General features: G+C 47.8%; 3 protein-coding genes across 4 annotated transcripts in view; 2 read left to right on the forward strand and 1 right to left on the reverse strand.

The window, feature by feature from the left end:
• Positions 1-322: 322 nt before the first annotated feature.
• On the reverse strand, positions 323-7,838 carry znf341 (zinc finger protein 341). Its single transcript, XM_011476702.4, has 16 exons — positions 7,736-7,838; positions 7,168-7,278; positions 6,479-6,669; positions 6,260-6,409; positions 5,868-6,185; positions 5,615-5,798; positions 4,566-4,659; positions 4,392-4,482; positions 3,880-4,039; positions 2,989-3,236; positions 2,696-2,904; positions 1,692-1,788; positions 1,478-1,610; positions 1,290-1,401; positions 1,143-1,213; positions 323-1,027 (listed from the first exon to the last, which is right to left on the reverse strand). Exons 1-16 carry the CDS (start codon positions 7,764-7,766, stop codon positions 549-551), a joined length of 2,679 nt encoding a protein of 892 aa, XP_011475004.1. The 5' UTR covers positions 7,767-7,838; the 3' UTR covers positions 323-548.
• A 579-nt stretch (positions 7,839-8,417) lies between these two features.
• Positions 8,418-15,941, forward strand: e2f1 (E2F transcription factor 1). Of its 2 annotated transcripts, XM_020704411.3 has the most exons (8): positions 8,443-9,186; positions 9,277-9,734; positions 9,823-9,922; positions 11,042-11,261; positions 12,134-12,286; positions 12,762-12,876; positions 12,958-13,240; positions 13,673-15,941. In XM_020704411.3, exons 2-8 carry the CDS (start codon positions 9,483-9,485, stop codon positions 13,912-13,914), a joined length of 1,365 nt encoding a protein of 454 aa, XP_020560070.1. In that variant the 5' UTR covers positions 8,443-9,186; positions 9,277-9,482; the 3' UTR covers positions 13,915-15,941. The 2 variants fall into 2 exon arrangements, with proteins under 2 accessions (XP_078805747.1, XP_020560070.1); XM_078949621.1 differs by having other exon boundaries at positions 8,418-9,734.
• Positions 15,942-21,857: 5,916 nt separating this feature from the next.
• The window catches only part of LOC101158944 (protein-glutamine gamma-glutamyltransferase 5), an 11,526-nt gene continuing 8,380 nt past the window's right edge, over positions 21,858-25,003 (forward strand). Inside the window, exons 1-6 of the mRNA XM_023956336.2 lie at positions 21,858-22,040; positions 22,113-22,503; positions 22,815-23,000; positions 24,376-24,612; positions 24,677-24,795; positions 24,864-24,992. Of these exons, the coding sequence (XP_023812104.1) occupies positions 22,473-22,503; positions 22,815-23,000; positions 24,376-24,612; positions 24,677-24,795; positions 24,864-24,992 (702 nt within the window). The 5' untranslated portion in view covers positions 21,858-22,040; positions 22,113-22,472. The remainder of the gene's footprint in view (positions 22,041-22,112; positions 22,504-22,814; positions 23,001-24,375; positions 24,613-24,676; positions 24,796-24,863; positions 24,993-25,003) is intronic.

Here is a 25,003-nt window from a genome sequence, read left to right on the forward strand (position 1 = left end):
GTTTGTTTCATTAAAGGACTCAGGACAAGGGCATTTCAGAAAAGCAGAAAAAAAAGACAAGCCTTTTTTTCTGCTTTTGCCTGTTCTGTGCAGAAACTATTTACTAGAAACCACTTGGGTTTTAGGATTTTTGCTAAAAACGGCATCATCATAATTAAAAGACCACTGGAAAAGCTTTGCAAATGGATGAGAGTGGGACTTTAAAGGAAATTAAATGCAAAAAAAGTTTCTTTTTATCACTTCCAGAGTCCAAGCAGTGAAATCTGCTAACAGTTTAGGATAAATGTTAAGTGAATTAAAAAAGAACACATTTCAAGCGAGATGAGATCCTCAGTCATTTATGTTTAGATCACTGAAAGCGGAGAAATGCGCAGCCAGTAATAACATGGACAGGCTCCAGTCATCGTCTTACAGTGAAAGACTTCAGAAAAAACATTAAATATATAAATAACGTTTTAATTTAAAACAAAAGTTTGAGATTTTCCCAGAATTCCATGCTTTGTTTTGTCTTTTTTGTTGTGAATCCAGGAAATGTTTTTAAGAATTTTCTACAAACGTTGCTGCTGCAGAGAGGTTTGGTCGTTCCTCAGAGCGAGCACCTCGCCACCTTCATCCAGCCTCTCCTCCTCCTCCTCTTCTCTGTCCATCTGCCTTTCAATGATGATGATGGCGGCGGCACAGCTGTTGTTGGGCTCGCCCTCCGCTGCTGCTGCTGCTGCTGCTTCCAGTTGGAGTTGGACTTCCCTCGAACCGTCTAAGCCCTCCTTCTCCCCGTCCCCCTGCCCGTCTGCCTCCTCGGCCATCGACAGTCCGGCCAGCTCGTCCTCCTCCGTCTCTCCCGCCGCCACCGCCCCGTTTCCCGCAGCCGGACACTTGTGATCCCTGAAGTAGCTCTGGCGGGTGAAGCCCTTGTTGCAGACGGAGCACCTGAAGCGATAGTTGTCCGTGTGGGACTGCTGGTGCTCCAGCATGTGAGCCCTGCGGCTGAAAGTCTTCTGGCAAAACAGACACTTGAAGGGTTTGATGCCTGGAGGACAGAGTTCATGAGGATGACAGCAAAAATCCAATCTGTAAAGATCCATCGGCAATTCTGCAGGAAACAACATCGGAACAAAGTTTGGATTTCATTAGAAGCTGCTCACCGGAGTGTGACAGGATGTGGGCCTTAAGTTTGTCGGGTCTGTTGAATTCTTTGGTGCAGCCCACGTGTGTCCTGGTGACGGCAACCCCTTTGAGCGTTAGGACCCAGAAGTACAAAGTGAAGGATGTTCCCCTCCAGAGAGCCTCACCTGAAGGGACACTTGTATTTCTTGAAGGGCTCGTGGATGAGCATGTGCCGCTTCACCTTGTCCTTCCTGTTGAAGGTGGCGTCGCAGAGCGAGCACTTGTATGGCTTTTCTCCTGCAAACAGGTTGAACTTTCACCTTTTGAGGCTTCGACACGGCGAAACAGACCGACCGGAGCGGCGTCCTCACACCTGAGTGGATGCGAGCGTGCAGTTTGAGGTAGTGCTCCGTCTTGAAGGCCTTCTTGCAGATCTGACACTTGAACCGTCCTCCAACGCCGTGAGTGGGCAGATGGCGTCTGAAGTACCTCTCACAGGGGAAAACCTGAGGACGGCGGGGCGGGGGGGGGGAGCAGATGAGGGAGGAGACCTGGAAAGCGTGCTGCTCTGAAGGGGTGAGCTCTACCTTCTGACAGTGTGGGCAGGGAAAGCTGTGGGAGGCAGTCAGCAGATGTTCCTCCAGGGCTTCCTGAGTCGAATATCTGCTTTGACATTTCACACACCTGTGGAGGAAACAGGAAAACACACTATAAGAATAACATTAAAGTGGCGAGCATCGTTGTGACTCGCAGGCGCAACCCGCCCTCGCTGTCCCCACACTGCCCCCTATTTAACCGACCTCTCTGGCTGAGTGGCTGCTTCAGGCCTTTTAGTCCCACCCCCACCCCCCACCCCCACCCCCAATTCTGCCTCTGACATCATCGTCACACAGCTTTTTTCAAAATGGCGGGTTTTCTGTTGTTTTATCTCCATAGCAACCATTTACCCTTTTGGCCGCATGGAGGTGACGAACAGGTCGAGGTCGTTTTTTGAAATATCTGCAAAAGTATAATTTTACAGTTCCTTAGTAACAGTTTTTTTAACCACGCCCACATTCCTAATGCGGTCATAGTGCATGTTTTATACTTTGTTCAGCCTGAGCAAACGATGCACGGTTTACATTTTCACAATCTTCTTCCTCTTTCGGCTTCTCCCATCAGGGGTCGCCACAGCGAACAAGTCGCATGGTAAACTTGGCAATGTTTTACGCCGGATGCCCTTCCTGACGCAACCTTCACAAACCGGGCTTGGGACTGGCACAGAGGTAGAGAATTTTCACAATATTCCGGTAAAAAAAATACCAAAAATCTTTTCCCAAGCAGCTTCTCAATGATGCTTGAGGGAGTTAAGAGGCGATGGATCCCGAGAACGAGCTCAAATCTGTAGCTGGTACTGAAGGAGAATGCGGCCTCTTCCTGAGGTCAAAGGCCAAAGAAACTTTGTTGGTTGCAGACCTAACTAACATGCCGGTGGATGTGTGAAGGTTTTCTTTCCCGTATTGAGTCAGAAAAACGACTCTCACTATTAAGCATGGACATGCAGAAGCACGCAGAAGAACGTTCTCCTGGCCTGATCTCCGGCGGCCCTCACCTGTAGACGGCGGCCTCCTTGTGCGTACTCTGCTGTGGGCAGAAGCAGTGGGAGTACTGGTGGACTCCCAGCTCGAACAGCGACGGGAAGACTTTGCTGCAGAGGTGGCAGCGGTACGTCAGCTGCTCCTGGTGGGTCCGGATGTGTTCTAGAAACTGATCCAGCTTCTGGAAGGTCTGGCAGCAGGACTTCAACACACACTTGTAGACCTGCGGGAAGCAGATGCTCTTGGTGTTTATGGGATTTCTTCTGCAGCTCTGAGCTTGCTCCAGCACCTCCTGGTCTTTACTCACCTGCTCCCCTTTGTGCTGGGTCAGGTGGGACTTCAGCTGGAAATACGTCCGGAACTTGCCGGCGCAGAACTGGCACTGATACGAACTGTCTATCAGAACAATCTGCTTGGTCTGAGCTTGACCCGGCAGGTTCTGATCGGACGGTGCATCCGCCTGCATCTGGACTGGGGGCTGAATCTCCTCCCCTTGGGTGGACCCGGGATCAGCCAAAGGCTCGGTCACGCTGTCCTCCAAATCCTCGGCTGCCTCTGCGTGAAGAAGAGACGCCAGATCAGCACATCCGTCTTTTAAAAACCGACCCCACAGAACCGGCCTCGATCTCCAGATTCATTTGATCACTTTCATGCAGCGGCACAGCTTAAACCCTTTCAACTTTTATAAATGGACGTCAGGACAGCTTTCAATCCGAAAGGAAAACCCAACTTTTCGGGTTTACTTTCACACTACACTCCTAGGATTGTTCCAGACCATCTGGATTCTTCTTGAAGATAAAAACGCAAAGAAGGACACTGGATTTTCCAGTTGGAAAATCTCTTTCCTCGACCTTTTTGGTGTGCAGGAGTCTGTTTGCATTCACACTGTAACCGCCTGAAGCAGGTTCACTTGAAGGTGAACCAAGACCCTGATTTTCAGGCGGATCAACCGCGCAATCCATCAGCCACTCCAGGTGGATTATACAAAAGAAATCAAAGTCTGGTTTACAAATGTGGTGTAAACAGGAAACCTGGTCTCCTGAGGAACATTCCTGCCAATAGACACGATCCCTTTGGCGGACACCGGGATTTTCTGCAGACGCTGAGCTTTCAGCAGACAGATGAGGGATCATTCAGATGTTTGGCTCCTTCCGCGCACAGATGGACTCTGTGTTGGCGTCGTGGAGCCAGGCGTCACCTGCTTCTGATGCGTGTTGCTCCGACTGCCTTTGCTGAGAGCTGTCCTCGTTCCTGTCGACTCGCTGCTCCCCCTCCTCCTTCTCATTGGCTGACACGGGCACCACCTTCACGGTGATCGGCAGTCGGGACACGGTGCTGGCTACGCTCATAGGCCACACCTTTAAAGTGGAAATAGATGCCGTTGAACTCCAGAAGACATCAAGTCTTTTTACAGTTTAATATAGTCAAAGTGGTTTTTATGGGTTGGAAGCTCATTTTTCCTGTTGTAGCTTCTTGCTAACCTCCTGTTATAGTGATGGTGCATATCTGAAACTGCTGAAGCATCTATAAGGTGACTGCTTTCATATTGGAACTGGAAATATGTCAGATCCATCTGCAGTTTGTTCTTAAAGCTCAAAACATCACTGACCGGTTTTTTGTTTGTTTTGTTTCCCGCTACAGCATCCTGGATAAGAAAGGCTGCAGATTCAAAGTCATTTGAGGAGGTTTTGGTAGAAACGGGACAAAGACCTTGTGAGTCTGCATGTGCTTCTTCACGTTGGACTTCTGGGCGAAGGCTCGGCCGCAGACGATGCACTGGAACGGTTTCTCCCCCGTGTGGCTGGAAGATGCAAGCGGACGGTGACTTCCCTCTGCAGCAGGCGGAGATGGCCTCCAGCCGACGTCGCCGGCAGGTAAACTCACCTTCTGATGTGCTGCTGAAGGTCGAAGTTTTTGGTGAAGGTTTTGTCGCAGAAACTGCACTTGAGCTTCGGACCTTTTCCCTTCAGCTGCTCTGCTGTGGGTTTGAAATCAGGAAACATCACCGTTGATGGTTTCCAGTGACAAAAAGCTGCACTTCAGTTTGTGACGTCCTTAACTTCTCTGTGCTACCCATTGGTCGATGCCACAGACCCGTTTATTGTCAGGCAAAGTTTTCACGGGCCGGCCTGCACGAGGATGAAGTAAGCGTTTGTTTTCAGTCTCCAGTTTAACTTTTGAAGGAACAGTTTATCTCAGCCCTCTGTAAAATAACCCCATGAAATCTAATGATCAACTAGATTTCATGCAGGAATCATTAAAATGTTACATAAATTTCCTCTTAACTCATAGCTGTCAGCTAAAAACAATCAGAGGCCAACTTCAGCCTCGTCAGACTTTTAAGGTCTGACAGATAAATGCACAAAAAAGCAAAACTGATATTTTTTAAGTATATTTATAAACGTGAATTTAACTTTATTAGCAGCATCATTGTAACATAAGACAGCCAGTTGCTGCATATTCTGCATCATTATTATGGACTGTGGGAACAACTGTCACAATAAATCCATATTTGGACTACAGACTCCTGGTTTTTGTCTGTTAAATGCAGCAGTCTTTTATTTTGAAGGCTCTTCTTCTGTCAAAAGAAACTTTCCAAATATGTTTTTTTTTTTTTGCTGACTTTGCTACCACGGAGGTTTAATTTAGCAGTCACTGCAGCCGCTTTAAGAAAGTAGTGGACATATTTTCCACACATGACGGTAGTTTTCCAAAATAAAACGTCTTGCAGAATCGGATCATAAAGAGATCTGGAAATAATTGAAGGTTGTGGGGTTGGTTTTTTTTTTCCATGCGGGCCCGGTACCAACTGTCCCACAAGCCAGTACCGGTCCACGGCCCGGGGGTTGGGGACGGCTGACCTAACGCACACTGATGAGAGAAAACGCATCATCCACCAGCTGCTGAGAGCTGGAAGGCCTTGGCCCGCTCACCTGAACCCCCACTGGAGTTTTTCTTGGCGCTCCTTGGCTGTTTCGGAATGATGACCTTCTCAAAGTCCCCCAGCTCCGCCATGTTGCCAGCGGCGCCGCAGGTCTTGGTTTTGGTGGTCTGCTTCTCAGGGCTGTAGATGGGGGCGCTGCTGAAGGACTGGCTCTCCCCGCACTGACTGGGCACCTACGAGTGAAGCAGAGATGACGGGTACAGCACTCGACAACCGGGGAAGGGGGCGGACGCTTTCTTCACCTGAACGGGATGGTAGGCCTGCAGACCCAAGCTGTGGATCTCTGCTACGCCGCCACCGCCGCCCGCCATGTGCGGCATGGCGCTGTACACCTGAACCACGGAGCTGCTGTGGCTGGAGGGGACCTGGGAGGAGAGTGGCTGCTGGGCGGGCGCTCCGGCCGGGAGCGAGTGGGCGGCTGTCTGGCTGGAAGGTAGACTGAGGGGGGGCTGCTGCTGCTGCTGCTGGTGGTGGTGATGATGAGGATGATGATGATGGTGGTGGTGGTGGTGGTGATGCTGAAGATACGATACTCCAGACGTGTGCATGCTCAGATTGCTCTGTAAAAAATCAAAGTTTAGCAGTGGTGTGGCTGTGGACAGTCAGAACACACAAAGGGGAGGAGCTTAATCACCTGCACAGGTGTCTGCATGCTGGCCATGGGCTGGTCTATGGAGGTGAAGGCTGAGATGGCCGACATCAGAACGTCGTCACTGACCAGCACGTTTCCTTGGACCAGCGTGTGCGTCAGAGGAGAAGGCGGGACGGTGATGTAGGTGGACACCTGACGGGACGGGAGTGAGAGGTGAACATCCGCCCGCTCGTGCCGCATCGGCGCCGTCACCTCTCTCACCTGTCGGTTGGCAGGATTTTGTTGCACGGAGCTGATGGACGGGACGGGCGCGTAGATGTTGGTGGAGGCCAGGGACACCGTGGACAGGGAGGGGGCTCCGGAGTGGCACTGCTCCCGCTTGTGTGTCATGAAGGCCGGCAGGGAATTGAACTGTTTCTTACACTTCCCACACAGGAAAACGTCCTCGTCCTCTGCAGGGAGAGCCCACGGTGAGAAACCGTTCCTTTTTTCGATGAAAGAAGCCTGTAGACTGATGGAAATTTGGCCCACGGGCCGGACTTTCGACATGCCTGATCTACATGGCTTTTGAGAGGAAGAAGGTTTAAGTTCCACTCCAATCATCCCCTGATCTCTTTTCGTTTTTAGCCAAAAATACATTGGAAAAAAACTGTTTGTTTTCTAGAACATAGATTCTGCAGAGCGCCAGGAGCTGTGGGCGTGACTGTTGGCACAGAGCAACCCCCTTGTTGCTGAGAGCTCTTTGTTTACACACTAGATAAAAGCCCCTCAACCTATTTGTCTGCAAGTGGATGCATCAGAATGGGGCGGAGCAGGGAGCCTGTGGCCCCGCCCGGCGGATTTTCTACGTCACAAATGCGATCTTTTACGAATACTCGGAAATGCAACTTTGAGCTTAGTTGTCTTAATCTGTAGCAGTCCTGTGGAGCTCGGTGCAGAATGCTCCTTACCCATAGACTGGATGGTGGATCCTGCAGACACATTCTGGTTGTTGGGGTCATTGACTCCCCCCTGGCCATCCAGCAGGGACTGGACTGCTAGAACGGTCTGGTTGTCCATGCCTGAGGGGATGGAGGGAAACAGGGATTTAACATCAGTAACAGCTTTTCTTTTTACAACATGTTAGAAGAAGATCTGCTTCTCCATGAAAGTGACAGAAACAATAACGCGAGGAGTGCATGTTCACATATTAATGAATAGCTTTTATTGTCACATGTACAGCTTTTACACTGACATACGAGATGAGTTATTATATTACAGAAATAATTAATATTACATTTACAAAAAAAGCCGTTTATAGCAGTACAGTCTTAATCTTTAAAATATAATCAGGTTGTTTACAATCATCATCATCAGATCAGGCAGAACCCTTCAGTTCAGGGTGCTTACAGCCTACATAATACCCGTTTAAAGGGTGATTTAGTGTTCAAACAAGTCTCCAGTTAATTTACATGATGTGGTTTTCTTTGGCATATAACATATTTAATAATTGCGCGGTAAATAAGACTATATTTGTACCTTCCAGCGCCTCGAATATTGTCTGCGCCATCTTACAGCGCTCCTGTTTACCATCGGTGATCGATTGGTAGGGTCTGTTACTTTAGGTGCAGACCCCCCAATGAAATGCTTACATTAATATTTGCAAATAGAAAAAAACTTATCACATTTGGTTCAGACCCCCAGAAAACTCTAGTTTAGAAAGTTCCTAAGCAATCAGATTTAACTTTATTTTTTGTTAATCTGATTGCTTAAACGGAGAGGGAGCGCTAGGGACTACATTGAAAAAACGTAACTTTTTTAAGCTGGGACGCAAAGACTGTTACATCATATATTTAATATGGTAAAGGAGTTTATCTTTTAGTTTTGGGAAACCTTACATGAAACTGACACTACGTGTTTTACTATTTTGTTTAAAATTTCCTAAACAAAGCAGTTAAGAAGCCTTTTGTCCGTGGAACGTGAATGCACCTCCCAATCAGCAAATCTGTGCTCTGGAGAGTCACAGACGGCCATCTCCGCCAATCAGAGAACACCAACCTGGTCACATGGAAGGCCAGTTTTCCCCATGCTCTGTAACGTGACAGACGGCCATTTCCACCAATCGGAAGACACCAATCGCGTCACGCGCAAAACGAATCCCACTGGCCAATCCCAGCGGTCGCTTTTCCCCACGTGCCAGTTTCGCGGCAAAAAGGATTTCGCGCGAAAACCGTCCAGCCTTGTTTAGATATAGATCAGCTGGGACAACAACAATGACGGCTGCTAATGGGGTCGGCGCGGCTCGTTTACAGATGGACCCGATCTTCGGCGAGCAGACGAAGGAGCATCGGCACATTTTTTAACGTTTGAGCGAGTATTTCCTCCGTTTTGTCTGCATCTCCCGCGTTTCTCCGAGTGCTTCCTGCGTGCCCCAACAGTACGAGGGGGACCGAAGAACTGCAGCTAATCCCTGAAGCTAGCATGCTAAAGTTCCCCGTATTTCCGCGCTAAACTCTCTGTCGTCGCCGTCGCCCGGACGGATGGTTGCTTTCTTTTGGGAACTATTTTCTCAAAGATGGTGTGGATCTGCGATCATGATGCCTCCGCCGAGTGAATGTGTATTTTTTTTATTGCTTAGATAGCCCAGTTCTGTGAGCGTCTATAAAGTTTTCCGAACCCGTTAATGAAGCCATATCGTAGGGAAAAGGAGATAAACTTTTAGGTAGTGGTGGTAAATGTAGTCCTCTGCTGTTGTTCGTGTTTATTAGCAAAGTTGTTGTAGTCTTTTCTTGTGGTAAGCTAGTTCGTTAGCTTGGTAGCTCTGTGTTTGAGGACGGAGTGGCGAGGCCTCTGACAGGAAAACGAAAGACTAGCAGGCTAGCTCGCTCATGATCTCAATTTACGGCGGGTTTCTTCTTCTACTTCGTCTTTTGACCTTCTTTTATTTCCGCTGAAAACGGCGCGCGAGCCGAGCAGCGCGTGAGCCTAAAGTAGGATGCGCTCAGCGGGTCGTTTCCTGTTTGGGCTCCACGTCTCGCCTTGACGTTTGAACCTTCGACTCCTCTGTGGTTGATCTGCAGATTTCAGGCTCGCTGTAGGTCAACCTTCAGCAGGAGGAGGAGGAGGAGGAGGAGAGGTTAATGGATCAGCATTTTCTCCTCAAGTCCTCCTAACATGTTTGGGGTCACCTGGTGCTGAGCCTGTTTTGATACCCCAGTTGGTGCCCCCACCCTCCCTGGCATTCCCCCAGTCTGCTGCAGGAGCCCTTTGGGCGGCAGGCAGTGCCATGTCAGAGACTCTGATAACGGGTCAGACATCCGAGGATCTGCTGAAGGACTTTGAGACTCTGCTGAACTCCGGGAGCATCGATCTGAGCCAGGACCACCAGATCGTCATCATCACCAGCCCCAGCAATGAGGGACTCCACCCGCTGGCCGCCCCCAGCAGCACGGGGGAAATCCTGCTATTCGCCACGCCGCAGAGCCACGCCGACGCGGGGGGCCAGGACAGGAGGAGGCCGGCTCTGGGAAGACCTCCGGTGAGGGCGTGGCTTCAAGGCGGCCGCCGCCGCCACATCATCACACGCCGGGGTTCACATAATCGATTCCTCTTCATTTGATGATTAGGTGAAGAGGAAGCTGGACCTGGATAGCGACCACCAGTATGTCAGCACCACCCGATCCTCCGCCAGCCAAGCACCTCCTTCTACTCCTGCTCCTCCCAGAGGTACGCCGCACGCTCAGGAGCAGGAGCGCCGACTCGGCATCCTTTCACGGCGCTGAAGCTGGCGTCCGGTTAGCGGGGGCACTAAAGGAACATTCCACTGCATTTTTCACCCTAAGACCACCTTAGACCAGGTCCTTTTCAGAAACCACAGGACCTGGGCTGCTCAAACCTGGATTAAAATTAGGATTTAGATAGTAAAGAATTCATTAAACACAGCTTCTGATTTATGAACATTGAAATGGGATGATTTTATGTAGTTGATCAATTTAAAATGATCTATTTTTAGTCTGCCGTCGTTTGGTGAGCTGCATTGCAGGCAGACGACACGAATTCACAAGAGGGGAGGCAACAGAATCCCAAACAACAGAGCGCTGCGAGCAGGAAAGCCACAAAAACTTTAAAATGATTAAATAAAAATGAGTCCAGGTCCAGCGGTTTTTCAAAAGGACCGGGTCTTAGGAGGACCCGGTGCGTAAAATACTATAAAATCCTCCTATTTCACATTTTCATGAGTCAGAAACTGTGTTTAATGAATTCTTTACTATCTAAATCCTAATTTAATGCAGGATAGAGCAGTCCAGGTCCTGTGTTTTTGAACAGGACCACCAATCATTTTACATCTTTTGGATTGCGTAACGCTCAGACTGACTCATGACATCATGGCGTCCACATGCTGCGTGAAGCGTTTCCGTCCGCAGACGTTTGGGGCCGTTGGGATGAGAAGTTGAAGGAGAATTTCTGCTGAAGGCTGAGCCTCAGTTCCTTTTGTTTTTTTATCACTGAAATCCACATTTGACCGTTCAGTTCTAAGATGTTTCCTTCAGCAGAATCTTCATCGGTGGATTTCTATTTTTAAACCACCAAAAGACCCGCCGTGGCTCCGAAATCCAGGTCCCGTGGCCACGTCAGAGAGGGCGGGGCTTGGAGTTTCTTTAAAGGCTGGTTATAAATATTACCTTAAAGAAAATAAAAGTTTCGATGGCGTGGTCCAAACGAGGCCTGCCTGTGCCGCTGGAACGTCTTCACAGCTGGAGTCGGAGGATCACCTGTTTTCCACCTGGATGTGTGTTTTGTTTGTGGAGGAGGTTTAAGGCGGCGTGTTTTTCACTGCTTTTCCAGTTCCTCGAAGCACGGCGGAGAAGTCGAGGTACGACACCTCCCTGAACCTGACCACCAAGCGCTTCCTCAACCTGCTGTCCCAGTCGGCCGATGGCGTGGTGGATCTGAACTGGGCCTCGCAGGTCCTGGACGTCCAGAAGAGGCGCATCTACGACATAACCAACGTCCTGGAGGGAATCCAGCTCATCTCCAAGAAGTCCAAGAACCACATCCAGTGGCTGTGAGTTGATGGTCATGGGGGAGGTGACGAGCACGGAAACAGGAAATGCTACCGGAACCGCAGCTGGATGATGGACCTCTATCCAGCCGTTCTGTTGGGGAACATTATTTTTGAAGGAACATTTGGTTAGACGTTGAAACCTCTCAGGAGTTGAATTAAGTTAAGGATCATTGAAGAAAAGGAGCTTTGGGGTTTTCTCCTCCCCTGGCAGAACCTCATGCTGTCATATTCTGCTGGTTCCGGATGGGTTAATGCAAAACAAGTTGTTTTTTTTCTAACTTAGCAACCAGCAACTTTGTGTGGTTCCCCCGATCAGCAATCAATGAAACGGATCCCTGATCAGTTTTGCTGAAACTATTCACTTTAACATTATGGAGTAATATTTATGCCGCCATGTTTCACACAAAACTGTCTAAGTTGCAAATGAAAATGTTAAATATTTGCTGTAAAAAAAATGTTGCCTTCAAATTATTTTGCTTTCAAAATTTTAGTTTTTACCTAAAGGAAAAAAAAAGATTTACATTTGCAAAACGCTAAACTGAAACGTATGAGAGCAAAATCAAAGATGGGAAAAAACTGAGAGGAGACACAACTAGTTCGTTTTTGCAAACACAAAAATATTTTTTAAAGGCAAAAGAAATTTAGAAAGAAAAACAAATTTCATTAAAAAAACATTTTTGAAAGCAAATATTCAATGTTTTCATCTGCAACTTGTGTGAAACGTGGTGACATGAATATCACTCCGTACAAAATGAAGGAGCGACCTTCAATGTTCTGGCATCTCTGTCTGAGGAAGCAGACAGGAGAAGATGGAGAAAGAACCGCCACGCCTGTATCACAGAAGCTCCGTTTCTGTTTCTGCTCTCCTGCAGAGGAAATCGCATCGACGCCTCCATGGTGTCCCGCCATAAGGAGCTGCAGAGGGAGGCGTGCGACCTGACGGAGGCCGAGGAGCAGCTGGACGAGCTGATCGCCAAATGCAACCTGCAGCTGCGGCTCCTGACTGAGGATCCACAGAACAAGAAATATCCTTCAGCCTCAAAGGAGGCGCCTTTCCAGAGACGGAGGTCTGCGTTTGGGTGTTACAACAACAACACAACTGTTGCTTTTTGTGTGTATACTTCAAAGTCCCACTCTGATCATCTTTGAAGCTAAATGATGTGACTTTGTCACTTTAAAAATTGGATTATTATTTTTTTTTGCAATGAGTATTCGTTTCTCCATTTGTCCTAAAACTGATCCCCTAACTATTAAATAACTCTGAAAAAGTTAGATAAAAATCAAAATGTGTGCACATTGTCTTCAGGAACCGTAGCCTCAGCCTCGTTCTGGGAACTCGTCTTTAAAGCGTCTCTAGCCACGCCCACTTCCTGTCAGTAAGACTGCACCTCTCAAAACAACAAATGTGACGTTGATGTCTCTCCCGCCTTGGTCTGGGACGGTTTTTCGTCTTCACGTTTCATAAATGTGGGCGCTTTGGCTCCTTGACCTGCAGTGCACGCTGGGATACGTGCGCTGCCAGGACCTCCGGCAGTCCTTCGACTCTCCGGATCAGCTGGTCATGGTGATCCGAGCTCCTCCGGAGACGCAGATGCAGGTCTCCGAGCCCAGTGAGGTGAGCCCCCCCCCCCTTTTTTTTCTTCTTTTCTCCACCCCCGCTTGTTTTTCTAAGTTCTGCCCCGCCCCCTTTCCACAGGGCTACCAAGTGTCGCTGAAGAGCACCAGAGGTCAGATCGACGTCTTCCTCTGTCCGGAGGACAGCTCCGGCGTTTGCAGCCCAGTGACGGGAACCAGTCCCTCCAAAACCGGCGCCGACCCCTCCCTCGCCTCACCCCTCCTCCCGCATCCTGCAGAGCCGCCGCCGCAGCTCAGGAGCAGCGCCGCCGCTCAGGAGGCGGCTCTGGCGTCGCCCGTGTCCACGTCGTCCACGGCGACGGCAGCCTCACAACAGGAATCCACGGCGATCGGCGGAGACGCAGGTGAGGCGTCGCTTCCATCGAGTTGTTTCAGTCAAAAACGGCGAAGTGCGTCGACAGCGGCAAAAGGGGATTTTTCCAATTCTGGCTAGAATGAGAGACGGATAAAGACAATTTAACACTCCTGGGATTTTCGGAGGCCCCGCCTTCCCTCTATTTGAAACTAATATTTGTACGGAAATAAACATAGTTTATTAAATAAAAAACAAAGTGAACCCCTTTTCTGTTTTGGAGACTAAAATCTTCTGTTTCTCAACAGTTAAAATTTTAGAAGAAAGAAAAAATAAACTTTTCAGCAAAAGTGAGCTTGTAAAACACGGCGGTGGCGGTATCATGGTTTGCTGCTTCCACAAATTTTTCGCATCGCTTCAAACTTTTAGAGAAGCGTCACACGGGATTCCTCCGGTTTTCTGACGTTTCCGTTTCCCCCCACAGAATCCCTCCTGGGGGGCGACCCGTTCTCCAGCCTGGGAGACATGGCCGACTTTGACCTCTCGCCGCTGTCTTCCTCGGACTTCCTGAACGGCGAAGGCCTTCCTCTGGCGTTGGACAACTTCATCAACCTGTCTCCTCCCCAGAGCCACGATTATCACTTTGGTCTGGAGGACCACGAAGGCATCAGCGAGCTCTTCGACTGCGACTTTGACGAACTCTCGCACGTCCTCGGGGACGGTTAGCTAACGGAGGAAGAGGGCGGCCGGTGTGGCTCCACCGTTTGCAGATTCCGATGGAGCGGAGCAACAAAGAGGACTGAGTCGGGTCTGAATGACCCGCTTTGTGTCTTGAACTTTGGGCTTTGGGAGACTTATTGTGTTCAAATGACCAACAATCCCCCAGAAAACGTCTTGAAATTGTACAGAAATTCTTCATCATCACTTCTTTGTGGCCATTTTCCAATTTTAGACCAAGACTTTAGCTCTAGAAAGCTATTTAAATTATTTATATGAATTTAATCTTTATTTTTTCTACCTAATGAGCTTTTGGGTGTTGTCGATAAAGTTTTGTGTGGGTGGTAGAGGTGTGTGTGTGTGTGTGTGTGTGTGTGATGTTTGGACTCGTAGGGGGAGGTCTCCTTCGCAGGCACGCCGTGAATTAAGGTTTGCCGCCCCAGATGCATGTTGGGAGCTTTAGTGCGGGGTCGTTTCCCTCGGCGTCGGCAGAGAAGTTCTTCTGAATCTCGGATGATTTGGAGGAAGGAGACGGCGGGAAACGTTTGGACACCAACTTTAAATGCCGCCTCTCTCTGCGGAGAAACCGGGTGACGTCCAGCTGTGGGCGGGTAAGAATCTGATCATGACTGGAGTCCTTTCTGGAGGTCTCGGGTGCTCCGGGCTGGATCCAGTCAGAGGGGCGGTTCTAGCCGGGTTTTGGGGCGTGGTCCCGGCGTGTTTCCAGCAGGGTTTTGGACTCGTTGAAAGGATTTCCACACAGGAACTTGCTGCTGGTCTCCAGCGTTTGCACTTCAGAGGAGGAGGAGCTCAGGCCTCCACCGGGTCTCCTGACGGGCGGAGGCGGGGTCTCAGCGGGGTCGTCGCGTCGCGTCTGCTTCTCCTCGTCTTAATTTATGGAAGCTGAAGACGTTTTCTCCATTCCTTCTGTTCTGGAGTTGTTCTTTATTGCATATTTATTTTAAATGTTTTAATTTGACAAAAAAAAGGTACATTTTAGTTGTAGTTACTTTCTGTCAGGAAGGGATTTGTGTGTAAAATCACAGGTGAGTGTTTTTAGTGTTGAAGTATTCTGGAAGTGATCTTTAGGACATTTACCCCCCAGAGAAAGTTTCCTGTCTGTCTGCAGTGATTTTGGTCGTTAATCATTAAAAGTACTGGAGCCCAGAACACGTGAGAGCGTCAGACTGTCCTGGGTGTCGAGTGGCCAGGATAGGCTCCAGCAACCCAGTGACCCTGTAAAGGACAAAAACGGGTTTAGAAGACAAACGAATGAATGAATGGAAGAACCTTAGAGATCCATTAGATGTTCTCATGAGTGGACCATCATGCTTTGATCATGAGTGGACCATCATGCTTTGATCATGAGTGGACCATCATGCTTTGATCATGAGTGGACCATCATGCTTTGGGGTCGACCTTGCGTGTTGTTTGCGCTCCTCGTCTGAACGTGCACAAACTGCTGTTTTATCTGCAGCGTGAAGGAAACTGTTGTCCAACTTCTCAGAAAAAGTGAAAACTCTTTGTTCTGGTCTGAAACTAGTGTTCTGGTTCTGTGCGGTCCAAATGCAGTGCCTTCTTGGGTTTAGATCTTTAGTCTTTGCTCTTGTGAGAGTTTTGTTGTTTTCAGGATCTTTTTTTAGGGGGGGGGGGGGGGGGGGTGTCTGTGTTGTTTGCACCTTTGAATGAAGCTCAAACTTTTCAGGATTGTTGGATGATGAGTCTGTCTTGGATTTCTCCTCAAATGTGGCGTCTGATCTTTGTAATACTCTAACGTTTTACCTTTTAAATTATTTTCTGTGCGTTCAAAGTATTTTGATACAAACCTGATGCATCAGGTGTGTTCCACCTGTAGGGGGCGCTCTGGGTCTAATGTGGAACTAGCCATCAGAGGATTCATGTTTTATAGACTTGTTTTTCCCCATTTCATTTGGATTTAAAGTTTATTTGAAAATATCCAGATTGAAACTGTTTGTGGACCTTTTTTAGTATCAATTTGTCTTTGATGTAAATAAAACATAATATTTTGATTGGAAGTTTGTTGTCTACACAATTTATCAGACTAAACACTTTTTATTCTGGTTTATCTGATTCATAATAGCTCAGCCATGGTCAAAGTATCTGCACCTATGCAACACCTATGGCTGCTGTTTGTATTCAGACACACCTGTGGCAGGTAACAGGTGAGGGTAATCAAGGAATCAAACCTGCAACCAGGTAAGCTGGAAAAAGGCCGGAGTCCTCCTTTGTGCTGCGGATTTTGGGGATTTGAGAGGGTAAAGTCCCCCCCCCCCATTATGCAAATGTCCTAAAAAAAATCTTGATTTATCTTTTATGTTAAAAACTTTAAACAAGTCAAATCATTGTTGCATGAGAAAGTAAAAGTTTGAGCGTCACAAGTGGAAACGAGTTTTTATTTGGGTGTATTTGATGCGGCCTTGGATGCTGGATTCTGTGGGGTTTTTGGGTTGTCCCGGTCCGTGATGAGGCCTAGGATGCTGGGTTCTGTGGGGTTTTTGGGTTGTCCCGGTCCGTGATGAGGCCTAGGATGCTGGGTTCTGTGGGGTTTTTGGGTTGTCCCGGTCCGTGATGAGGCCTAGGATGCTGGGTTCTGTGGGGTTTTTGGGTTGTCCCGGTCCGTGATGAGGCCTTGGATGCTGGGTTCTGTGGGGTTTTTGGGTTGTCCCGGTCCGTGATGAGGCCTAGGATGCTGGGTTCTGTGGGGTTTTTGGGTTGTCCCGGTCCGTGATGAGGCCTAGGATGCTGGGTTCTGTGGGATTTTTGGGTTGTCCCGGTCCGTGATGAGGCCTTGGATGCTGGGTTCTGTGGGGTTTTTGGGTTGTCCCGGTCCGTGATGAGGCCTAGGATGCTGGGTTCTGTGGGATTTTTGGGTTGTCCCGGTCCGTGATGAGGCCTTGGATGCTGGGTTCTGTGGGGTTTTTGGGTTGTCCCGGTCCGTGATGAGGCCTAGGATGCTGGGTTCTGTGGGGTTTTTGGGTTGTCCCGGTCCGTGATGAGGCCTAGGATGCTGGGTTCTGTGGGGTTTTTGGGTTGTCCCGGTCCGTGATGAGGCCTAGGATGCTGGGTTCTGTGGGGTTTTTGGGTTGTCCCGGTCCGTGATGAGGCCTAGGATGCTGGGTTCTGTGGGGTTTTTGGGTTGTCCCGGTCCGTGATGAGGCCTAGGATGCTGGGTTCTGTGGGGTTTTTGGGTTATCCCGGTCCGTGATGTGGCCTTGGATGCTGGGTTCTGTGGGGTTTTTGGGTTGTCCCGGTCCGTGATGAGGCCTAGGATGCTGGGTTCTGTGGGGTTTTTGGGTTGTCCCGGTCCGTGATGAGGCCTTGGATGCTGGGTTCTGTGGGGTTTTTGGGTTGTCCCGGTCCGTGATGAGGCCTAGGATGCTGGGTTCTGTGGGGTTTTTGGGTTGTCCCGGTCCGTGATGAGGCCTAGGATGCTGGGTTCTGTGGGGTTTTTGGGTTATCCCGGTCCGTGATGTGGCCTTGGATGCTGGGTTCTGTGGGGTTTTTGGGTTGTCCCGGTCCGTGATGAGGCCTAGGATGCTGGGTTCTGTGGGGTTTTTGGGTTGTCCCGGTCCGTGATGAGGCCTAGGATGCTGGGTTCTGTGGGGTTTTTGGGTTGTCCCGGTCCGTGATGAGGCCTTGGATGCTGGGTTCTGTGGGGTTTTTGGGTTGTCCCGGTCCGTGATGAGGCCTAGGATGCTGGGTTCTGTGGGGTTTTTGGGTTGTCCCGGTCCGTGATGAGGCCTAGGATGCTGGGTTCTGTGGGGTTTTTGGGTTGTCCCGGTCCGTGATGAGGCCTAGGATGCTGGGTTCTGTGGGATTTTTGGGTTGTCCCGGTCCGTGATGAGGCCTTGGATGCTGGGTTCTGTGGGGTTTTTGGGTTGTCCCGGTCCGTGATGAGGCCTAGGATGCTGGGTTCTGTGGGGTTTTTGGGTTGTCCCGGTCCGTGATGAGGCCTAGGATGCTGGGTTCTGTGGGGTTTTTGGGTTATCCCGGTCCGTGATGTGGCCTTGGATGCTGGGTTCTGTGGGGTTTTTGGGTTGTCCCGGTCCGTGATGAGGCCTAGGATGCTGGGTTCTGTGGGGTTTTGGGTTGTCCCGGTCCATGAGGCCTAGGATGCTGGGTTCTGTGGGGTTTTTGGGTTGTCCCGGTCCGTGATGAGGCCTAGGATGCTGGGTTCTGTGGGGTTTTGGGTTGTCCCGGTCCGTGATGAGGCCTAGGATGCTGGGTTCTGTGGGGTTTTTGGGTTGTCCCGGTCCGTGATGAGGCCTAGGATGCTGGGTTCTGTGGGGTTTTGGGTTGTCCCGGTCCGTGATGAGGCCTAGGATGCTGGGTTCTGTGGGGTTTTGGGTTGTCCCGGTCCGTGATGAGGCCTAGGATGCTGGGTTCTGTGGGGTTTTGGGTTGTCCCGGTCCCTGGAGGATCAGAAGAGTGGCTGCAGTCTCCTACGGCCCACTCAGGAGACATGAAGATGGAACGTACCATTGTCATGCGTGGTTAGTGGATTCTAGGCTGTGTCTGAATTCCCGCCCAAACCCTCAACTACTTAACCCTCCTGTTATGTTCCGGGTCAAATTGACCCGTTTTAAAGTTTGAACATCTAGAAAAAATAGTTAAAAGTATTTTTTCAGCATGAAACTTCTTCTGCTTACCTTAATTAGCGTAATCAACATATATTAGGAAAATGGTTCATCTCACATATATGCAACCCCCCCCCCCCCCCCTGCATGTTTATATAACATAGATGATGTTCGAGTCAATTTGACCCGGCAGTCAAAATGGAGGTACAAGGATGTCTTATAAGTAGTATTGCTTTCTTTGCAGCTGTGAGACATATTTCAACCCAATCACACACATAGACACACACACACAAACACAGGTGCATAGTTGTTATGACTTTTGACAGGAACCATTTATGTTCTCGTAGGAAAACTCAACCCACATTCAGTGGACACTCAACAGGGGAGGGGCAAAACATATAAAAGATTCTCTGCATGGGAGTCCTTCCAACATTACACTCTGTCAGGCAGACCTTTACAAAATGAGCAGCAGAAGCAGAAAGATGACAGTCCAGGATGTCCTGATAGTCATCACTGATCATGATCAGAAGAAGACTATCTTGAGCTAAATTCTGATTCTAATGGTTTTGATTTTGAAACGGATGAAGGAATTGTTATTCCTGTTCCTCCAAGCAAGACATTCATGTCAAAGAATGGTGAAATATATTGGTCTTCATCCCCAAATATGCGTCAGACAAACCTGTCTGCCAGGGCCCACTAGGATGGCAGTGACTCATGTGACCATGTCAATTCAACTCAATCTAATTCAATTCAATTCCGTTCCATTTTATTTGTACAGCCCAAATTCACTACAACTGTCATCTCAATGGGCTACATAGAATTCAATAGGAAAAAACTAAATTGAACTAAGAAAACTAAACTAAATGTCATTAAACAATTGGAAACCTCAGGGGTGTCCACATGAAGGAGGGATCCTCCCCCAGGACGGACAGGCGATTTACCAGAACTCATAAAGAGGAATTAGTTTATCTATCTCTACAACTACATATTTAAAGTCCAGCAGACGAGCTTCATCCAGATGGAGTTGGGGGGACAGTCAGGGGCGCGAGACGAGCCGGAGACAGGATCCAGGTCAAGACAAGCGTGACCTGTGTGAAATGTGCAAAATTAATTTGCACAAAGCACAGTGAGATGACTGATCCCTCTTGTGCTGTGTATATGTACAGACACACACACAACTTCACATTGCAATTGCTTGTCTGTTGTGTTGTGATTTTGTTTTTTTCTGGTTCACAGTGCAAGCATGTAAAACAAAATTTCAAGATTATGTTTCAATGTTATGTAAAACTATTGTATTTTATATGTTAGTCTTTTAAAAGTAATACAGTAGTGAAAAATTCAAAAAAAATTTGAACATGTATATTTTTAAGAAAAACTAGTGAATTATCAAATAATTGCACCACTTCCTGTTAGTGGTAAAGAAACATCATTTTAACTAAGTTTTTGAAAGAATAACTGGTAATGGAGTTAGTGATGATATATTCACACTGCTTGTTAGGATTTTCTGGGTTTCAGACATTTTTTAATTAATAAAACATGCACCGGGTCAAATTGACCCGGGAACATCATCTCTGTTCCTCACAAATGAACATAACAGGAGGGTTAAAAACTATCCAGTGCTGCACTATCTAGTGCCCTGAATGACTCCCTGTTCACTGCTTCTTTTTTTTTTTTTTTTTCACGGCGGATTGATGTCATCAAATTAACAAAGTTAAAATCTAATTAATATGAGCGTTTTGCGAGGATTATGAGTCCACTGTTTTCTGAAGATAATTTATTTTAAAAATACAATTAAATACCTTTTTTTCTGGCAAAGATTGTTCCGATGCAATGCATTGTGGTCTATATTTGCCGATCTAATGAGCATCAATGCACACTAGTTTTTTGCAGAGATTTCTGGGAAATTTCTAGGGCCCTGGATTTTGGAATTGTAGATTGGGACAGCACTACGTAGTGAGTAGGGAAGGAATTCGGACACAAGTATTCATAAGGCTAATGGATACACGGAGTTGAGACGTATAGCTGACTCTGTCGCACGGCGCCCTCACACCACACTTTAAGTCGTTAGGAAAGTGCGAACTGGATCCTTACCTAGCGCACAAACGCTACATACACAGGAAATGTGCACGTGATCCATAGGTGCCTGTGGGACGTCCACACAAACTCCACAGATTGCCTGATTTCCTCATTTCTTACAGGCTGCATTGAGGAGCGTGCACGTATCACGTGAACATCACTAACAGGCTCCTTGTACAGTCTGCAGGATTTGGAATATATAAAACAGCCCTGCGTCTCGCCTACTTCACCTTGGCGTGTTGTTTAGGTGTTCTCTATGACCTGTGACCCGCAGCATGCATGTAGAATAAAATGTGCACAAACACGGGTTCACCGGGCCGGTTTATGACCTGAACATTTCCCACAGATTCATGCCTTTTTCACCCGTAAACGCCCATGAATTCACCTTGTGGGAGAAAAGCTTCTCGTTGACTGATGGATTTCTGTGTTTCTCTTTCCGAAACCAAAACGAGCATCTTTTTTTTATTTTTTTCTTGAACTCTTTGGAGTTTGGTGAAATTCCTGTCAGAACTGCAGGCTCATAAACTGGAACATGAATCCTCAAGGATTTTAAAATGGATGGAGGCAGAAAGAGTAAAACCTGATCTGTGGTGCGGGTGGAATGTCAGCAGGTAGTTAGTGACATTTAATGACCAGTTTGGCTAAATGTCAGAAGTGTTGACGGTTTACCTGTAAGGGTGGGTTGGGCCTTCATGTCTGTGCAGTTCTTATCTGGAACACCTTTCTAAAGAAAGAGGGTGTGCCCCCAGTTATCCACACATTCCACCTTAAAGGACAAAAATGCTGGACGGTTGACCCACACCTGAGACTTTACTTTATTTTTTTAAACAAGTTAGATGCTGTTTTATTTGTCAAAAATCTATTTCTTCAGTTTTGGGTTCTGCTGATGCACCTCCCTGGTAAGCAGGAGGTGACCGTGGGGGCGCACAGACACACTTCTGCCTTTTGGTGTGGAAGATCGTGAGAAACACAAATTCTCTGACACGCTGAAGAGAAAAAGAAATGACTTTTTGTGACGGGAGAGTGGAGCAGGACCTCCAGCGGCTCAAGGTGGTCCTCCATCCCAAACGGAAGCAGGAAGCCGATCGCTGAAGCTTTTGCCTCTAAGTCTGACAAAACGGGTGATCCAAAGTTGTAAGAAGTTTCTGTTTATTTTTAGTCATGAAGAAACTTGGTCTTTTTCATGAGAACCAAAAAGCCTCTCAGTTGGGTTCAAGTTTGAACAAGCAGGCATTGATAGTAAAAGTGAGGCTGCATAAAAACCTCTTCTGTTCCCAGCAGAGCTGCGCCTGCAGCACTTTTGGATCAGTTCAACACTGGATGTAAACACGTAAAAGTGCTCAACAATAATAGTAATTTAAAAAAAAAAAGATTGTAAGGCACCTGAACTACAAAGCAACACATTTCAGTTTGTCTGCATCCTTCAGAGTCTGGAGGATCCAGTGATCAGTGGGTGAAAAGGTTTGTGTTTTGAAGTTTGAATCTTCATTAACTTTTTTATTGAGGCTTCAATTTCCTTTTTTCTTTTTACAGAATAGGAGTGACTGTCAGGCATTTGGAATCGAGGATGATGCAACGGATAGTTTGAGTCTTTATCTTGTCAGAAATCATCTCAGCTATGCCCCAGAGCGCGTGGGCCTCTGGGTGTGTTGTCGCACACTTGTGCACGTTGGAGGTGCAGCTGCATGCATGTGTGTCTGTCTGTCCAATGAGATCAGAACAAACAGACTCTGAAAGAGACTGAGCTGTCCCCAGCAAAGGCGGGCTTCCACCTTGGTTCTCTTCTTCTGAGGAAGGTGTTTTCTTTGAGCGCCCGGCCTTCCAAACACCCACAGTGAGGTGTTTCAGCTGGAAGGAAGGTGGGGCTCACCCTTCAGCTGCAGCTCCTGCAACATGCAACAGGCACCCGGCAGCATCAGCAGCGGTGAGTGCTCTCTCCAAATTCGAAGATCTCCTTTTGGATTTGTGTGCGCTTCTGAGGAAGCTGCCGAGACGTCTGCAGAGAAGCAAAAGTTTGACAGAAAGTGGGGAATGTCTCGACATTTGTTTCCAGCATCAATTAGACACCCAGTTAATTAACTGGTTTGAGTTGTAAAGTAGAAAAAATTTCATTCATTAACAAAAATTAACATAAAACTACAAACGTTTTGCAATGTTGAGGTTTCTATTTTCGTGTATGTTTTTATAGCCTGTGAGTGAACCGGCGAGTCGATTAACCACACTTTTCCCCCCCAGGCCCTAACAGCCGACTGAAGTTGGTGAACTTCGAGAACCATGACAACCACATTTCCCATCAGACCCAGGGGCTAAGCAGCGACTACCTGGTGGTGCGGCGCGGGAAGCCCTTCAAAGTCACCCTGATGTTTGACAGCCCGGCGTGGAACCACCCCACCCACAGGCTGGTGCTGGAGGCCCGATTAGGTACCAACGATCCTCACAGGTCATGTGGGACTTGTGGAGATAAAAGGATGAATCTCAACTTTTTTCCTTTACTTTATTGGATGACATGCTCTCTTAATGTTCATTATCTGTCATTTTGAGCTGTTTGCTCACATGTGAAGTGACCTTTTTTCCAAGTTCAACCCAAACTCCCACAGAGCAGCAAAGTTCTGCAGTATTTTGAGAAGAATGTTAACATTTTCCTGCCTGAATTAGTGAACTCTTCCCCGGCATGTCGTGTTTTTATTCCAGCAGATCCAAGCATTATTCGTGCTTTTAATAATGCCACACTAATGTCCATTATTGAGCTCTTGTAACCATGGAGACGCTAAACAGCAGCAGATAATAAGCTAATAAGATCACTGATCAGATTGTTCTGCTCTGCCGCTTTTTCCACTTATGCTGAAATTTAGATTTGGATTCGGTTTATTTCATGCGATCAAAGCAAGAATAATGCACAAAACGATACGATCAACACAGTTTAACATCAAACGTAGGATGATTGGTCCTTAAATGACAGATTGCATAAAAGGGAGTGGAATGGAGTGAATTAATGGAATCCCACCACTTTTCTACTGTATCATTTTCTTCACATGAATTATCATCATCCGGTTCATAACGTCCAATCCGGCATTTATACCTTAACAACACAGTTTCACGTCATTAAGAATTATTAAGTGTCAAATAATCACATGACAAAGTTGAAGAAGTTAAATACAACACTGGTCATCCCTGCACACAGAGATTCCTTCACATTCTTAAATTGTGGAGATTAATTCATTTAATTCATGCCACTTTTCTGTCAAAGGGAAATATGCAAGTGTGCAATCTCCAGCAAAACTGTAAACTTTTTGCTTCTGCGAAGCTTCCCCTGTTCATGAGGAAAATCAACCTATTGACATTTTGGCATTAAAATCATTTCAGAGTTTTGTTATATCCTGTTATATCCTCCTAAGTACCTGCATTACCCTCTGCAAAGGGCATTTTTAAACCAGATATGTCCCAACCACTGCGTTCTACTGAATTAATTCCTTTTGGGGCCTTTTTAAATGTGAAGAGGCGGGGCTCTGGGATTTGTAGTTTTTGGTAAATTTTAAATATTTTTTTCATGCGGTAGTCGGTAGGATATTTTCAGGGGCAAAAGCGAATCTTTCTGAAATCATTGGCTCTTATTTACATTTTGTTTCCATTGTGGCTCAAATGAAACTGTTGACTTATTTACAACGAATGATTGAACCGTGTCTTAACTTATCATCTGTGTGGTTTGATGCCATCTATTTTCATGCACAAAAACGTCACATGAGCCCTAAATGTTGGTCGTGTTGGAAGATCAAATCCTTCTGGTGTCGTTCTCCAGGTGATCTGTCGGTGAGGATTCCAGTTCTCTCCCCCAGAACAGCTTTTGACCCTCTGCGCTGGTCAGCAACCGTCTACCCAGGAGACCTGCATCCTCTGTCGGTCACCGTCCACATCTGCTCGCCGGTTCTGTCCTCTGTGGCTCTGTACGAGCTCCACCTGAACGTCGAGACGCCTCAGAGAAGACTGACCTACGAAGCGGGGAAGTTTGTTCTGCTGTGCAACCCCTGGCTGAAAGGTTGGTGCTTGAAGCTTCTCTGCTTCTGTGTTCACACCTCTTCACTGCTGCTCTTGCATTGCAGAAGATCCGGTGTACATGCCGCAGGACGTCCTGCTAGAGGAGTACGTCCAGAGTGACTATGGAGTGGTATACATGGGCACGGAAACCAATGTCGTTGGGAGACCCTGGTCGTTTGGTCAGGTACGCGACGCGCTGCAGCGCCACCTGCAGACCAGAGCACGCTCACCCACAGTGCTGTTTCTGGTCAGTATGAACCAGGGGTCCTGGAGGCCTGCCTGAAGCTTCTGCAGGTCAGCCCTCAGCACCTGAGTGACGGTGAGAAGGACTACATGGCCCGAGCAGATCCCGTCTACCTCAGCAGGGTGGTCTGTGCCATGGTGAGAAGCCG

This window comes from Oryzias latipes, chromosome 7, assembly GCF_053564925.1.
Source record: "Oryzias latipes strain Hd-rR chromosome 7, Olatipes_Hd-rR_3.1".
NCBI classification, from domain to species: domain Eukaryota; kingdom Metazoa; phylum Chordata; class Actinopteri; order Beloniformes; family Adrianichthyidae; genus Oryzias; species Oryzias latipes.

Excerpts from the sequence above, each read along its gene's own strand:
- znf341 (XM_011476702.4), bottom strand. The coding sequence starts at position 7,766 with ATGGCGCAGACAATATTCGAGGCGCTGGAAG. Across the intron at positions 4,040-4,391 it reads AGCACATGCAGACTCACAAG|GTGTGGCCTATGAGCGTAGC; the intron begins GTCTTTGTCCCG and ends TCCACTTTAAAG. Across the intron at positions 1,214-1,289 it reads AAATACAAGTGTCCCTTCAG|GACACACGTGGGCTGCACCA; the intron begins GTGAGGCTCTCT and ends TGCCGTCACCAG.
- e2f1 (XM_078949621.1), top strand. The coding sequence starts at position 9,483 with ATGTCAGAGACTCTGATAACGGGTCAGACATCCGAGGATCTGCTGAAG. Across the intron at positions 11,262-12,133 it reads AAGAACCACATCCAGTGGCT|AGGAAATCGCATCGACGCCT; the intron begins GTGAGTTGATGG and ends GCTCTCCTGCAG. Across the intron at positions 12,287-12,761 it reads GAGGATCCACAGAACAAGAA|GCTGGGATACGTGCGCTGCC; the intron begins ATATCCTTCAGC and ends CCTGCAGTGCAC.